A 17,004-nucleotide genomic window follows, 5' to 3' on the forward strand; every position below is an offset into this window, starting at 1 on the left:
AATTGCTATTGCATTAGTTGATGGATGTAACTAAACTTATTTTGCAGTATATAACTGTGTCACATCATCACATTATACATCTTTAACTTAACATGATATGTTGATCATATCTCAAGAAAGTTGGAAAAAAGAAAAGAAAAAAGTGAAAAACAAAGATTAAAAAAGAGAGGTTACAAAAAACATATGGGACAATTACAATACTAAATTAATACTACATTCATTAAGTATGTGTGTGTGTAAAACACATAACCCTAACCAATTTTTCTTGCCCTGTGTGATTTCGGATCAGTGATCATCTATTCTTTTTAAGCCATTTATATATGACATTTATGTTTATCAGAAATCATTTGCATTAATTTTGCCTTCCTGTTTATGAGTTGAGTAGGTAAATAACAGCATCTTTCTAACAATACAATAATTCTGCGGTAAAATAATAAATATTAAAAAAATCTACCATTAATTGTGTTTTTACCATTTAAAGCCAATTCTGTACAGCTTTTCTCTGCTTCCATGTGCACAAACTCTACATGGAAGATATCATTTTCATCACTTGATAGATGATGAAGCCAAAGCCCAAGGCAAATAACTTGACCAAATTCACATTCTGTGGCAGGGGGGGGCTTTAAAACTCAATGTCGTCTGACTCTAACTTGTCAGTCTCTACCAGGGCAGCTTTCTGTAAATTTTGACCTCTTCCCTCATTCCAATATTTTTTTTTACCTTAAAGCCATTCTTAAAGATTCCAGCTTCTATTATTAACCCCCTTCATTGCATGTAGAACTCACTCCAGCCTTTTCTCACAAATGATCTCATACTGAGGTCACTGTTTCATTGTATGTCTTGCCCACGCTGCCCAGTATGTTCACGGTTGAGGTTGAGTATGAGGGTGTGGCAGAGGGAGTTTCTCCTCTGAATGTGGGACAGGGCTCTGTGGTGGACAATCAAGGTTATAATCATATGTTATAATCCATTTATTCTATGGCACAATTATCAAAAGAAATGGAAGCTGAATGTGGAAAAATGTTGATGACAGAGAATGTTAAGTAGCTTTAAATACCAAAGAACAGAAATAAAGAAAAAGGGATGACCTAGAAAAAAAGGGATGACCTAGAAAAGAAATTTTGAGACATGCAGGCTATGTCTTATTCATCTTTAGTCCAGTGTCTGGTAGGAGTGAATATATGGGAGAAGGAAAAGGAGTTAACAAATACTAAATATGCACTCTGTGCCAAATCTTTGCAATGCATATCTTACACACGTTCTTTTATTTGCTTTTGACAATAAGCTATTAAGTAGGAGACAATAGTTCCCTTTTTTAAACATGAACCCGAAGTTGAGAAATTAAATAATTTTCTTATATTCTCAGATATTCAGTTGTAGAGCTGGCATGTGAACCCAGGTCTGCAGGCTCCAAAGTTTATGTTTTTACTGTATTATTTTGCCTATTTCAAGTATCTGTTGAACTGACAACTCAGAAATAGATCTTTATTTACAGAATCAACCATTGTATGGCAAGGATGGTTATTGTCCAAGAGAAAATGCATGTAATACAAAATCCAGTTTACACTTCATTTTATTTTTTTTTTAAATTTATTTTCTCTTGTCTTTGCATGCAGCAGCTTCAGGTGAAATCTCAGTTCCCAGACCAGGGATTGAACCCAGGCTGCAGCAGTGAAAGCAACAAATCCTAACCACTAGACTCTCAAGGAACTTCCAGATTATACCCAGATTATACTTTAAATGGAGGCAGAGATGTAGATGTAGGCAAATCCTAAAATCATCACCCACCTTAGCTCTTATTTGTACTGTCTTTGCTAGTCAACAAAGAACCATGTCTAGTATATAATGGCTATTTTGTTCTCTGAGGTGAAGACAACAATGAGAGTTGTATTTAGCAGAAATCTGGGCTGTGATTTTTTCCCTAAATACAAGGGATTGAGGAACGGTCAATACAGAGGGAAAGGGGAGTGATTAAAGAGGTAGGAGAGATGAACAATTCACACCAGAAAGTTTTAAAAGAGAAGATATATCCCATACCAACATTAACGGCAAAAAGGTACTGGGAAGCATCTCTGATTCAAAAATAGGACTTTAAAAGTGTTGATGAAAATAAGTACGAAGCTTCTATACACGTCCACCCCTTTGATCTTAAGTAATTACAAAATTTCTTAATTTAATACATCAATTATTGCATAGCAAAAGTGATAAAATTAATTGAAAAGAGATGCATGGCAATAATAAGTAAGTTATACCACCATATTTGCTAGATATTCAAAAAACAAGCTATTAAATATGCAGAATGTATAGTCATCTTGGAGTCTATGTCTTCTAAATTCTACTTTGAGTGTTAGAATCTCAGAGGAATGTGTCATATGAAATTAACATGCAGTAAAATAAAATTCTCACCTCTGTCCACTATTATTATATTTCACTGAGTGAATTTTAGATGTTCTCAAACTGATTTAATCTTGGAAATATTCTGAGTTAGTTCAACCAGCAGCCACACACTCATCCACCCATTCATTCATCCATCAAACCATCCATCCGTCCATCCATCCATCCACCAGATATTTATTAGTCATCTATGTGCAATGTAAATTTGTGGGTCCCTGGAAATAAAATAGCAACTGAGATAAATAAGCTTTACTAATGGCATTTACAGCATATCAGAGGAGGCTGACAATTGGGCAAATAACTGCAATGAAGAGAATTTGATCACGAGGAAGCAAAATAATTTCCCAAAGTGACCCTCTTTCCTGTCTAATAACCACTTCTCATGAATCATGCACTTCTCTTATGGGCTCTGCTTGAAGCCAAGAATTATGTGAGTGATCTTTATGGAAAACTAACAGGGTCACTTGAGGGTAGATGGTGTCATCAACAATGTTTCATCTGCAAGAAGGACTATACAAAGTGACATCATGCTCATGTACAAAGAAGTGGGAAGCTCACAGGAACTTGCCGCCGCAGGTTGGTTGGTGTGCTGGACGGTGAAGAGCTGGTGCTGAGAGCGTTCTCAATGTCCTGATCAAGCTGGTCCAGTTTCATGATTAGCAACACCATCGAGTCTAGCCTCGCCCTATCTCGGTCTTCTCTTATTTCCTGAGGAACAGAACATGTTGTTACTCAATCTGAAAGGCCATTTCTTGGAAAGAATAAAAAGTTCCCTGTTCTTCAATGTGACAAAAAGGACACTGAATAATAGGCAATTTTCTATTCAAGGGGGAGGGGAAGTTCTATTCTGTACCATCAATGGGCTCTTCATTGGGAAGACAGCGACCTCCTGCCAAGAAAGCATTTTACATGAATATTAAACATATATCTTCTAGAGCAAAGCACAATGAAAAATAAGGGTAATATCAAAGAGTACTGATACATATTTACTACTTACTGATTATTCAGAGAAAAAGTTGTATATTTACTCTCCTTTGGTCATAGCACAAGTCAACTGTAGCATACTAATAATTATTTGTGGGTTAAACATTTAAGGAAGCGTATAAGATAATATTTTTGGACGAATATTTCTGAGTACAGCAAAAAATAGGAAAAGAATCAAACATGACAGTTTTTTTCTTTTTTTTTTTTAGGGCCACATGTGTGGCATATGGAGGTTCCCAGTCTAGGGGTCGAACTGGAGCTGTAGCCGCCAGCCTATGCCACAGCCACAGCAACGCCAGATCCGAGCCACATCTGCGGCCTACACCACAGCGTTATGGCAATGCTGGATCCTTAATCCACTGAGTGTGGCCAGGGATCGAACCTGCGTCCTCATGGATTCCAGTCAGATTTGTTTCCACTGAGCCATGATGGAACTCCATGGTTACTTACTCTAATGAGACTGGGTGTGTTCAGTGTGGAATGGCCATAGACATGATTTCTTACTCTGAATTCTCTATAATATAGACATATTTATGAAAATAGTTTCACTTATAAAAATAGCTAAATCTTCTCATGCAGGTTTCCTGTTTGTATGTGTCAAACTAGTCTATTAGTATTAAGAAACGTCTACATTTTCTAAAATGTGCAGGGTATCAAGGATGAGCAGAGCATTTGGTAAAATAAAAAACATAGCAAAACATGGAAAACATTGTAAAATTCTTTACTGAGGGATTTCATGGACTGAGAACCAGCGCTTTTGTGGTAAGTCACCATTTGTGACTCATGCTACCACCTTATCTGTCTGATGTTTACCTGGGTGAAATCACCTTTGAAAGGATCATCAGCGGGGATCTTAAAGGGAACTATATCACGACAGAAGCCTGCAGGAAGTGAGTACAAGGGGGTAATTTGGAGGTTTTTATGAGGTGATGGGAGTAATAGTGGCATGAATGAGGTGACTGCCTGAATCAGATCTTTTATTTTGTTTTTGGCCTTTTTCTTTTCTTTATATTTTTACTTTTTCTATTATAATTGCTTTATAATTGTCTGTCAATTTCTGCTGTACATCAAAATGACTCAGTCATTTATATATTTTATACATTCATTTGTATCATTCATGTACATTATATATATATACATTCTTTTCCTCACTTTATCCTCCATCATGTTCCAGCACAGTGACTTGATATAGTTCCCTGTGCTATACAGCAGGATCTCATTGCTTACCCACTCCAAATGCAATAGTTTGAATCTGCTAACCCCAAACTCCCAGGCCGTCCCATCCCCCTACTCATCATTAGTAGCTACCCCAAAGAATAAGGATTAGAGTAATTTTGTGGATACATCTAATTCCATAGGAGCCTCTGTACCTCAAACAGTTAAAGAAGACTGTTAATATTAACCATAATTATCTTTCACATGTCAACGAGTTGGTTTATTGGATTAAGGTGGTCAAAATCATTAATTCAGCTAACATTGATAAGTTATTTGGGTAAGCTAAGCTTATGTGTGGTTTAAAGAATAATGTCAAATTGAAATAATAGCCCTGTTTGCACAAAGACAATAATTCTGAGAATAAATTGAGAGTTTATTTGAATCGTGTTAATTCATGTAGAGTACTATGCTGTAATTATATCTTCAATTTTCTTCTATTGTCCCTGCTGTCTAAAACACTTAATGCGGCTCTGAAAGAGAATTATAGAACTTTTGTCATTATAAGCTTTTACCATACTGAAGAAGGGCCAGGATATTTGCAAATAAGCAGGGCAGAACCCTACTCTACATCACATCCGTCAGTACTTCAGAACTAACTTCGTTATATTCAAAAGAATGTCATGTATAGTAAAACTCTGTTTATACTTTAAAATAGAGTCCTAGAGATATTTCAGATTATTCATTTTAATTGTCTTCTAAATAATCCAGAAAATGGAAGAATTTGACTGAACAGAAAACACAAAGTCGCCTTGATTGCTCCTTTAATGTAATGTGTCTGCTTATATCATTTCCTTCTCTTTTAAACCAGAGTTGTGTTTGGCAAGATAATGTTCTTTGCATCTCCCTATATATCCACGTATGTTTTTTCTGATTGTCTTTCATTCCTTTGTAACAACATCCTCAAGCACAAAGATGAAGTTTTTCCACCTGGCAGACATAGAGTCAAGTTCTACACCTCATACACAGTATGTTGTCAGGAATAATAATAATGAAATCAATAGGATCCAGTGAAAGAACAGTTCCTAAAGCCCTAGAAAATACGTCTTGATATTTTTCCAGCTACTAAGTTAATGTTGGATAAAAACAGTATATCCTGCAGCTATCCTAGACCTGTCGGCAGTAGCCTCAGAAACAATTTGTCTTGAATTAACTGGATGCTGAGACTGTGCTTTAAAAACAGTTTCAAATCCATGGGCTGAGCATCAGATTATTGCAAACTATCTGCCAAAAAGAATAAAACCAAACAGGCTTGGTAAAAGATATCTCTTTAGAGAAATAAGAAATATTTGGTTTTCCCTTTCCTTCATGGACGCTTCCTTATTCACCATCCATTACAACATTCGGCTTGAAGTGTCAAGTACACAGACTGGTATTGTATGCTACACATTCATTAAACATCACAAAATAGAGTTGGCTGCAAATCAGATGCTTTGGATAAATCTTTTGTCCTTGTCGTTAAAGCCCAAGCATGACTAGTTCACAAAGTTCTAACCGTTCCTATATCCATGGCTAAACTCCAGCAAATAGCTCATGCCTGAAAACAGAGCTATGTATTTGCAGATTCTGGCAAGGTCGAATCCTACAGTGGTGCTTTCATTTCATGCTGTCACTATAGGCCATGCAGAGGAACTTCTTAATAAGCAAAGCTGCCTTAGTTCTAGGTATTTCAGCAACTTAACCCCCTTAAATCAAAGCCAAGATTTGACATTCTCTCCCCTTCCATCTTTCTTTTCTTCTTTCCTGCAGTCACAGCTATTCTGGGCCAAAGCGCTATTAAAGGCGCAAAATGTTCATCAGTGAATAAGAGAAAATCTTTGTTGTCCTGAATATGACAGTCAACCATGCGAAGACATAATGAAAGTTAACAAATGTATACATGAGATGGTTTCAGATAGGAATATATGTAAGAAGAAAATAAATAACAAAGTGAACAGTAACTGAAGGGGGGGTGTTCCACTTTGTAGAGGGTACTCAGAGAAGAGCTTTCTGTGGAAGTGAGAGTAAATCATGATGAGATGAAAAAAATAAGGTAGAGGAGAGAAAGCTAGGGATGGAGATGGAGATAGACTTGAGATAGAAACAGAGGTGAAAGAGAGAGGCATGTGGGCAGGTGTGGGGGCAGGAAGGAGGCAGATGGGGGAGCTAGTAGAACTAGGAAAGTAGGATTCCAGTCTGAGGTGAGAACCGGTTGGGTGAACAAGAGGAACTGAAAAAATATTAGGGAAGCTGGAGAGGGAAAGTGAGAGGGAGCGTGTGCGGGTGCTAGGGTAAAATGAGGTTGAATATAAATAGGAGCCAAATTATATTCCATTGTAAAGGTCAGTGTAAAGAGGTCACTTTATTCTTTGTGCAGTGAGGCCATGGGCAGGTTGTAAGCAGATAAGTGATTTGCTGTGTTTTTAAAAATTTTAGAATGCTTACCACTTATTGACAGCCAAATATTTTTGGAACTTCATAGTATTTTATGTCTAGCAATGCCACACGACAAATACAGGCTAAATGATTCAATTTATTCTAAATTTATTCTAGTTCTAGCCATAATCCTTTTTTGGCTGAGGGGTGAATTGGACCCACATTACAGTGATTGTAAAGAAATAACAGAAACTTTTATAACAAGACCCTACTTATTTTGGGATCAAAGTGAAAAAAAAGGAACTGTTTGGAGAACTCATTTTTTTGAAGTAGGGAGTGGATAGGCAGTGATATGTTGGTATATGTCTAGCAAATGGATCTCCAAATAAAAATAAAGTTAATTTGTAGTGCATGCCAATTTTCCTGTAGTGTACATACTCCCATGGCTGATTTCAAGCTGCCAACTCCTTTATCTGCCTTCCTGGTACTATCCATTATTTATATTTGTAAAATTCTTTAAAATGTATTATCATGAACACATCTGTTTGTATTTTTACTTAAATAAGTCAAAACCCATTTCTTTTGAGTTAATAATTATGTGACTTGGCTACTTCGTTCAACACTTGGGCTTCAGAAGCCTATAAGTATAGGACAATGGTTACTGGTTCCAATGTCCAGACCTTACAGATGAGGAAAGCGAATTCCAGGGAGTTTTAAGTCCAGATCTCACTTCCATTTGTAAACCGAGTAGACTAGAGCCTGGCTCCTAGTCTCTTTCTAATGCTTCATTTTTATTTCCTTTCATGGGTATAATTTCTAATTTGATACTTACTTTAGCATATATATTCTTTCTTCAACTGCCACAACCTGGTTTCCATTCTCTTCAACATACAGAAACTACATTTTGGAAGAACACCAATGACCACAATTTATTGCAAGAATCCCTTGATGTATCTTGTCCAATTATTTACACTTCTATTTAACAATCATTCAGAGTATGTTTACTGACCATCTACTATGCGCTATATATTATTTCCCAGGAAGCAACCAATTTAATATTTGTACAGTTATAATTTTTAGAAATATTATGGAGTCAAATTCTGCTTACCTTTAATGCTACAGTTTCTCCCTCCAGAACTAGACAGCATAGGTATTGTCTATTCCATGAAACAGCCTTTCAAATATTTGGAAAAGTATGTTGTGTCCATTTTCTTCCTTTTCTGGGAAAATCACCTTTAGTTCCTTTAATTATTCTCATATGACATGTTTTCAAATCCTTTTAGTTCTGTTCACTCTTCTCCGGATCTGACATAATTCTGTCAATGACCCAATTAATGGTTGGTGCTCAGGATTAAATACACTACTCTATATGTTCTCTGACCATGAAGACAGAGAAGGCAAGTATTCCCCCATGTTCTGTATGCTCTATTAATGCAATCTAAGGATTAAGTGCCTGTTTAGAAAATGAACAGGCTATTCTTAATGGCATATGCATAATTTTCTTTTTTAATGAGGAAAGGTTATTTCGTTGACTGTGAGCTGACCTTGAGTCAACAGTGTGGTATATGCTCTTTTCCCTAGAATGTGTTTGTGTCCTGCTAAGAATAAAAACATCCTGTTGTCTTGAGACCATAACCAGCTGTTGTCAAGGTATAGATAATATATGTGGCTGCTGTGAAAGAAAGGTCCACTTGTATCTTTTTCAGACACAAGTCAGTGGATACTTAGGCAGATTAGGAGAGAAACTTGTTTGCAATTTGACATGTTGTCAAAAACCTAATATGGCCAAGCCACATGGTGTTAATTGGGCCATCTGAAAGATCTCCTTCTTCATTCCCAAGACCTGCTAAGACCCTGGGCAGTGAAGTCACTTTGATCACAATGGTATCCGGTACAGAGAAAGATAATTTTTAGGGGGTCCCATTTGCTCCAGGGACATAAACTGAAAATCTTTGAACAGAGGCCTCCATGACCCTTCTTTCTTTCCATCTGAGGAAGATAATTCTGACCCTCTTCTTTCCCCAGATGCTCTTTACTGAACAACATAGAACATAGCACACATGCAGGGAGTGGAGAGGAAGCGTAAGTTACTGAACATCTCACAGACTGGGCAAATGTGAGGTCCAGAGGAAAGGATGCTTCCCCTAGAGACACACAGTTTGTTTTTCTTATGCCAAGCATGGGAAGAGAATCAAAACACTCAGTGAAATACTTGGATGCTTCCAAATGGTAGATATTTGGCTCGGCAAATACAGGATGGCCTGAATGTTCTGCTTGTCAATGGGCTGTGGCATCACAGAGACAGCCGCACTAAATTAAAGCCCAGCCCAGGAATAGAACTAAGACTTTCTGATTCATAATACAAGGTTCTACACTGTCTTTGATTCCATATGCATCTTACTGGCTATTCTGGGCTGGTAATACTCCTTACTCACCCGTAAAAGAAAGGGACCTTTTTAGTAAAAGACTTGGCTCAAATTCACTCTGAATTATTTGATCTACAACCAGCTGGACTAGTATGAAATCTCATATTAGTGTTATAAATTTCATTTGACAATAAGTTCTTCATTTTAGATCTCCTTTCTTGATATAATATCCTGCTTAAGGAAACAGAAACTTAAAATCTTTGTTTCTTCAGAAGCAGTGAAGATTTTCATCTGAGTTGACCGACAGAAACTAAAAATAATTCTTATGTCAGAATTTCTAGGCAACTTAAATAAGTCAGTCTTGATTTTCATTTGAGTGCATTTTAAGATGAAATTTATGTAGACTGGGAGGTAATTTTTTTTAAAAAAACCAGCAATTATCTCCTACTTGCTAGATATAGTCTGTTCAATCACAAAACCTTTGTAATATTATCTTCAATTAATAACAACCCATGACAATATCATTTTAATATTAGATGGTGGAGAGAGATAAGTATTATCCTCATTTAAAATTGCTGTAAGGGATCTTTTAATGATGTGCAAATTGTGGCTTTACTTTAAATGTAATATTCACCCCCACTTGTCTCCTTCCATTTAAAAGGCAAGTGAAGAAAATTGGTCTCACCTTTGCTCAATTTTTAAACTCCAATGAGACTTCAAATGGAGCATTTCTTAGCTGGGCTTTATAAACTGTTTACACAGTCTCCTGAACGGTTTCAGACATTTATGCAGCTGACCCTAAGGAGTGCTTAGAAGTGGCAGGTGTGAATGGGAAGAAAGCTGTGTGGGCAGCAATTCCTCGATCCCAGGGGAATGTGAGGGTGACTTCCTCCACTGGCTTTACTTTTATTTTTTATTATGTATTTATTTGCTTTTTAGGGCTACACCCACGGAATATGAAAGTTCTCAGGCTAGGGGTCGAATCGGAGTTACAGCTGCCAGCCTACGCCACAGCAACTCAGGATCTGGGCCATGTCTGTGACCTACACCACAGCTCATGGCAACACCGGATCTCCAAACCACTGAGTGAGGCCAGGGATTGAACCTGAATTCTCATGGACACTAGTCAGATTCCTTTCCGCTGTGCCACAATGGGAACTCCTTTATTTTAAAATATTTATTTATTTATTAAAGTACAGTTGCTTTACGGTGTTTCTTCAAGTTCTCTTGTACAGCAAAATGACCCAATCATACACATTTCTCTGTGCTGTGCGGTAGGACCCCATTGCCCATTCATTCCAAAAATAACAGTTTGTATCCACTGGCTTTAAAGGCTCTTTTTAACTGGGACATAATTTCTACCTAAATAATTTGGTAAGCATTCTGAAACCAGTCTTCACTTCAAGAGCTACTGTTGTAGATGGACATTCAAAGTTACTTAATATATTTATAGACACAAAGTCAACTTTTCTGAGTTGATTATTTGTTCTGTGTCATCATGACACATCTGTATCACATGCGTCAACATGCGATACCTGCAAATCCTTGCCGTTTTTTTCCTCTTCTTTTTCTTTCTTTATTTTTTTTACTAATTATTAATTTTTTACTAATTATTAATTTTTTCACTAATTCTTTGCTTGGACTCAGGTATTAAGAAGACAGAGCTTTTTTTTGGTTTGAAAACATAACAAAAATAACTATTTACTATTAAAATTCCATAGCCTTTTTTTGGGAATAGGATGGTCTTTCCTTAGGTGTGGATAACAAAGAAAGACATAAATAAAAATTTACTCCTTTTCCACAGAAATATATGACTTAATTTAGAAAAAAAAGCCCTATATTGACCTAGATTTTGTCTACTTTTCCTGTTTCATCACTTATCACTCTCCTTGATCCTGACCAGTGTTCCTCAAATTCAATAATTCTGGGGACAACTATAAGTTTATTAATATTTTTCTTTAACTGACTTTTTTGCAATCAAAATATGCATTTTAAGGGTTTGAACAGACTTTTTTTTTTCAAATAAGACATACAGATGGGCAACGGGTATGTGAAAAGAGAAATGCAAATCAAAACAGCAATCAGATATTGCTTCACACCTGTCAGAATGGCCACTGTAAAAAATACAAGAGTTAACAAGTGTTGGTGAGGATATGGAGAAAAGGGAACATTTGTGCACTGCTGGTGGAAATTTCAGTTGTTAGGACCACTGTGGAAAAGAGTATGGAGGTTTCTTAAAAAATAAAAAATTGAATTACCATATGATCTGCCATTCTACTTGTAGGTCTTTATCTGAAGAAAACAAAATCACTAACTGGAAAAGATAAATGTATCCCATGTTTATTGCAGCATTATTTACATCCAAGACATGGAAGCAAGCTTAGTGTCCACTGATGGATGGATGACTAAAGAGAATGTGGTGTATACACAATGGGATATTATTCAGCCATAAAAAGAATGGAATCTTGCCATTTGTGACATGATGGACCTTGGTGGTATTATGATAAGTGAATAAGACAAATAAAAATACCAAATGATCTACTTAAGTGTGGAATCTGAAAAAATAAAAACAAAAATTGAACGCATAGGTATGGAATACAGATAGGTACTTGACAGAGGCAGGTTGGTTGTGGTGGGCAAAATATATGAAGGGGATCAAAAGGTACAAACTTTCAGTTAATAAGGTCCTGGAATATAATTACAACATTGTGGATGTAGTTAATAGTACTTTATTGTATATTTGAAAGTTGCTTAAAGAGTAGAGGAGAGGTCTTTCACAAGGTTCTTTCCTTGAATATAATAAACATTAACTGCCTCTTAAGTTTAGTTATACAACTTCAAAGGCTGGAATTTTTTTGGAAACAACCTAAATGTCCATCAACCAATGAATGGATTAAGATGATATGGTACATATATACAATGGAATATTAGCCACAAAAGACAAACTAATGCAATTTTCAGCAACATGGATGGACCTAGAGACTCTCATACTAAGTGAAGTAAGCCAGAAAGAAAAAGACAAATACCGTATGATAGCACTCATTTGTGGAATCTAAAATATGGAACTGATGATCCCATCTAAAAATAACAAACACACAAACAAAGAAAAAACAGAAACAGATCATGACCAAGAAGAGCAGACTTGGGGTTCCCAGGTGGGAAAACGAAGGGAGTGGTATGGATGTGTATTTTGGGGGGGTTTTGAATACAAACTGTTATATTTAGAAGGATGGGCAGTGGGATCCTACTGTATAGCACAGGGAAATCTGTGTGATTAGGTCACTTTGTTCTGCAATAAAACTTGATGAAACATTGTAAATCAACTAATAAATTTTTTCTCAGTGTCTTATTCAGTGTTATAATAATCCTAAGTAAATCAAAGACTTGACACTTTGGTTTTCCTTTAGAAGAAAAATTAAATGTGAAAAGTGCCTAAGGCTACTCGTGATATTTTTAGAATTAAAAATTTACTTAAATTGTTAATATTTTGCACTAATCTTCCATGAGTGAGTTAATTTTTTTTCCATTGTATATTTTCTAACGACCATCATGTGATGTTTGTGGCTTTTTTGACGTTACTGAAGAGTCCTCACACTGAAGAAGTATGGGAATGATTTATCTAGCCCAATACTCTATTTTTTTCTGATGGGATAATAATCTTGGCAAGCTAAGACTTTCCCAAGGCTACAGACTTATTTAATGGAAGAAATGGAAAATCTGAGTCTTCCAATTCAACTCAGCTTTGCTTCCTGTTACCCAGGTAGGCACTAACACTTTCAGTCCTAAAAGGTACCTTCTTCAACTCTATAGTGACTCAGAAGTTTATATTTCCCGTACAAATTTACATACATTGAGAGATCTGGGCTGACTACATGTAGATTAAAAAAATAGATTTAGTCACACACAACTGACATTTATTAATCTATAAATTTAGAAGATAAACTATCTTATTAATGATTTTTTCCTTTCTTCCCTTTCTCCCTCTGTCCCTCCTTCCTTTTTCTTTCTCTATCCCTTTCTTTTCTTTCTATTCCCTCCAGTCCTCTCTTTTCACTCCTCCCTTCCTTCTTTCTGTCTGTCAACAACAAACTCTATCGGTGGTTCTCAAATATTAGTGCATGTCAGAATCTCTGAAGAACTTATTAAACACAGCGAGCTGCTGACTTAGTAGGTGTGAATGGGGATAGAGATGGAGCATCATAGTTTTAGCAAGTCCCTAGGTAATGCTTCTGCTGGAAGCCACACTTTGATAACCTCTGAACACACACGGGAAAGAGCAGCAGTTCTCAACAGTGACTAATTATAAGTACGTTTGTATTGCTTTGAAAACTGCTACATGCTAAGGCTTCCTCCATCAAATTTGGATTCAGCTGGTGTAGCACAGGACCAAGCTAGTATGTTTTTTAAAAAATTCTACAGATGTATTCAATGAATAATGAATGTTGAGGCACACTGAAATATATTACAGAGAAAGCCATTTCATAGATTCAGACAAATATTAGGACAATAAAAATTAGGTTCTCACCCAAAGAAATTCCATAATAAGAAATCCACTAATTCCCTATAGTAATAGATTAATGGAAAATATACAACAAAAAATGTCAAAGGAATTCACAACATTGAAACCTATATTAAACCATTTGTTAATGATTTAATAAATACAACAACAACAACAACAAAAACTCTCTCAGGTAGCAAGTATTTAGATGGCAACATTATTACTTGATTGAAAGTATCAGAAAATTAGAGTAAGTACTGTGGATAATGACGAAACGAGAAACAATATTAAGATAAAGAATGCTAGTTATCACATATTCTATTCAACATTATGCTTGAGGTTCTGTCTGATACAGCAAAACAACAACAGCAAAAACAAAAGAGTGAGGAAAGAGTGAGGATTATATTACAATTGATGAGAATTTGTGCCTTGAAAATTTCAGGGAATGATCTGATAATCTATTAGAACCAAAAAAAAAAAAAAAAAAAAAAAAGGAATTGGCCAAACAAAGAACATAGGGGCATATACTTGCCGACTGTCATTGACCACTTAAAAATGAAATAAAAAAATCATAGTAACAAGAAAGACTATATAATATCTAGAAGTAACTGAATGAGAAATAATAAAGATCTTTTATGGAGAAAACCAAAAATGTTACCAAAAGATGTAAAAGAATACTGAATAAATGAGGAGATATAGAATTGTTCTGAATAGGAAAATTCTTTCTCACATGCTTCCCAGCTAATTTGTTGTATATATTATCTGCTTCCCCACTGGAATGCAACAATCACTGACTGTTTGGTGCACTGATGTAACCCAAGAATCTAGAGCAATTGTTGGCATATTATTGTCACACAATGAGGGTTTGTTGAATGAATGAATGAATGAATGAATGAAATGTTAATTGTCTTTCAATTAATTTATAAATCCAAAGCAGTCTAACCCAAAACTCCTATGGGATTTTTAATGAAACTTGGAAAGCTGATTCTCAAACAGCAAAAATAAAGATAAGGAAAAACCCAAAAGGAAATAAACAAAAAACCTTTTTTTTAGTATGAGTATCTTTAAACATATATGAAAATAGAGAAAGATAATATAAGAAATTCTGTGTACCTATCAACTTAAAATTTGTCAGTCTTTTGTCAATTTTCCTTATCTCTCTACTTAAAAAAAAACGTTTCACCCATAAATGTTCACATACAATAAATTGATTTGAAAATTTTCTTGCAAGGGGAAAGGAGTATTGATCGTAACGACCATCGAAACAAAACAAAACAATCCAAATATTCTATGAAACATGACACTATACAAGAATATGCAAATGACAAGACTGATAAAAGTTAAAAGACAACTGACAAGCCGAGCAAAAATATTTGGAGCATATATAATGAAGAGCTAAGAAATTATATATATTTTTAAAACCTGGTAAAAATGATCAAAGGGAGCTACCATTGTGGTGCAGCAGAAACGAATCCGACTAGTATCCATGAAGATGAGGGTTTGATCCCTGGCCTCACTCAGTGGGATTCATTTCTACTGCGCCATGACGGGAACTCCTGGCATGGATTTTTTTTTTTTTTTCTAATGGTCAAAGAACTGAAAATATCCTATGTGGCCATCCATAGAAAACTTTAATTTATTACATTTTGGTACCATAATTCCTTAGATCATTACCCAGTAGTTGCAAATATGAGTAGGTTCGTTTGCACTGACATAGCCCCAATAACCTGTCCAGCACTTCAGTTTGAGTTAGAAAACTGTGCCCCTTGGAGGGATGCAGCCTCCTGTCAAGTTTCACTGCTTAATGAGTAAAACTCAAATTGTCCATTAGCCCCAACAAGTGCTTTAGTGTAGTGTCCTTGTTCAGTGTATGACTTACACAACTGAACTTAGGGCCCTGCTGCTCATTGGAAAAGTGCTCCAAGAGGGTTTGTTAAGTAGAGAAAGAAAGGTAAAGAACAACAATCTATAGTATGAAACCCTCGACGTGCCAAATGAACATGCTGACACACACAGACACATACACACACTCGAAGCAAACTTCTGTATCTCTATATGCGTACATATAGATGTACAAAAAAGGGTCATACAGCTCCTCCTGGTCCTCTCGTGTGCCCCTTTCTGCTGGGCCCCTGGCCCTGAGGACCTGTAGGTGGTGGCAGGGCTGCTAACAGGAAGGAGTGGAGAGCTCTACCAGAATCTGGGCGAGTGAGTCCCTGAGGATTGGCCGAATCTCCATCTGCCCCCGGCCACCCTCTTGTTTATTTATTTACCCTGTTAGAGCCATTTGCAGAGATTTAGAAAGATTTGCAATAACAAATGGATTCCTATATAAAGATTATTTTTATACTTTTTGCAGCAAAAGGAAATTGTAATATTTGTACAGTGTCCAAGTGAATAAAGACCATGCCTAAGGCTAAAAAAAAAAAAAATATCTGGGAGGTACCCCTCCTGTGGAATGGGGTAGAGCTGGGAGGGGGCAAAGGGATAAATAAAAAGGTATTTTGAGACAAATGTAAATGGAAACACAATATACCAAAACTTATGGAATGCATCAAGAGTAATTCCAAGAGGGAAGATTATAGCAATTAACACCTATATTAGGAAAAAAAGAAAGATCTCAAAAAGCAATCTAAACTTACACATCGAGGCAAAATAAGAACAGATTAAGCCCAAAGTTAGCAGAAGTGATAAAGATTAGAGCAGAAGTAAACGAAATAGATACCAGAAAGCCAATCAAAAAGATCAACAAAAATATGACTTGTTTTTTTGAAAAGATAAACAAAGTGACAAACCTTTGGCTAGACTAAGAAAAAGAGAGATCATGCAGATTAATAAAATTATAAATACACAGGATTATGAGACTACTGTAAGTAATTACATGTCAACAGATTAGATAGCTTAGAATAAACGGTAAATTCCTAGAAACATACAATTTACCTAGACAAAATCACGAATAGAAAATAGGAACAAAACAAAGAGCAAGGAGATGGGATCAGTAATCAAATTTCTACAAATAAATGAAAGCCAGGGACAAGATGGTTTCACTGGTGAATTCCACCAAAAATTTAAAAAAAGAATTAATACCAACTCTTCTCAAACACTTTCAACGAATGAAGAGGAAGGAACGTTTCCAAAGATATTTTACAAGACTGGCATTACACTAATATCAACATCAAAACAGGACACTCCAGG

General features: G+C 35.9%; 1 protein-coding gene across 17 annotated transcripts in view; it reads right to left on the minus strand.

The window, feature by feature from the left end:
* DLC1 (DLC1 Rho GTPase activating protein) overlaps window positions 1–17,004 on the minus strand; it is a 467,463-nt gene that overhangs the window by 285,877 nt on the left and 164,582 nt on the right. For all 17 annotated transcript variants that reach the window (XR_002339951.1, XR_002339954.1, XR_002339952.1 and 14 more), the window contains one exon: window positions 2,953–3,102. Coding sequence is in view for 12 of the 17 variants with exons in the window: in XM_021077719.1 (XP_020933378.1) it covers window positions 2,953–3,102 (150 nt within the window). In the remaining 5 variants the exon portion in view is untranslated. The remainder of the gene's footprint in view (window positions 1–2,952; window positions 3,103–17,004) is intronic.

This window comes from Sus scrofa, chromosome 17, assembly GCF_000003025.6.
Source record: "Sus scrofa isolate TJ Tabasco breed Duroc chromosome 17, Sscrofa11.1, whole genome shotgun sequence".
Lineage (NCBI taxonomy): Eukaryota > Metazoa > Chordata > Mammalia > Artiodactyla > Suidae > Sus > Sus scrofa.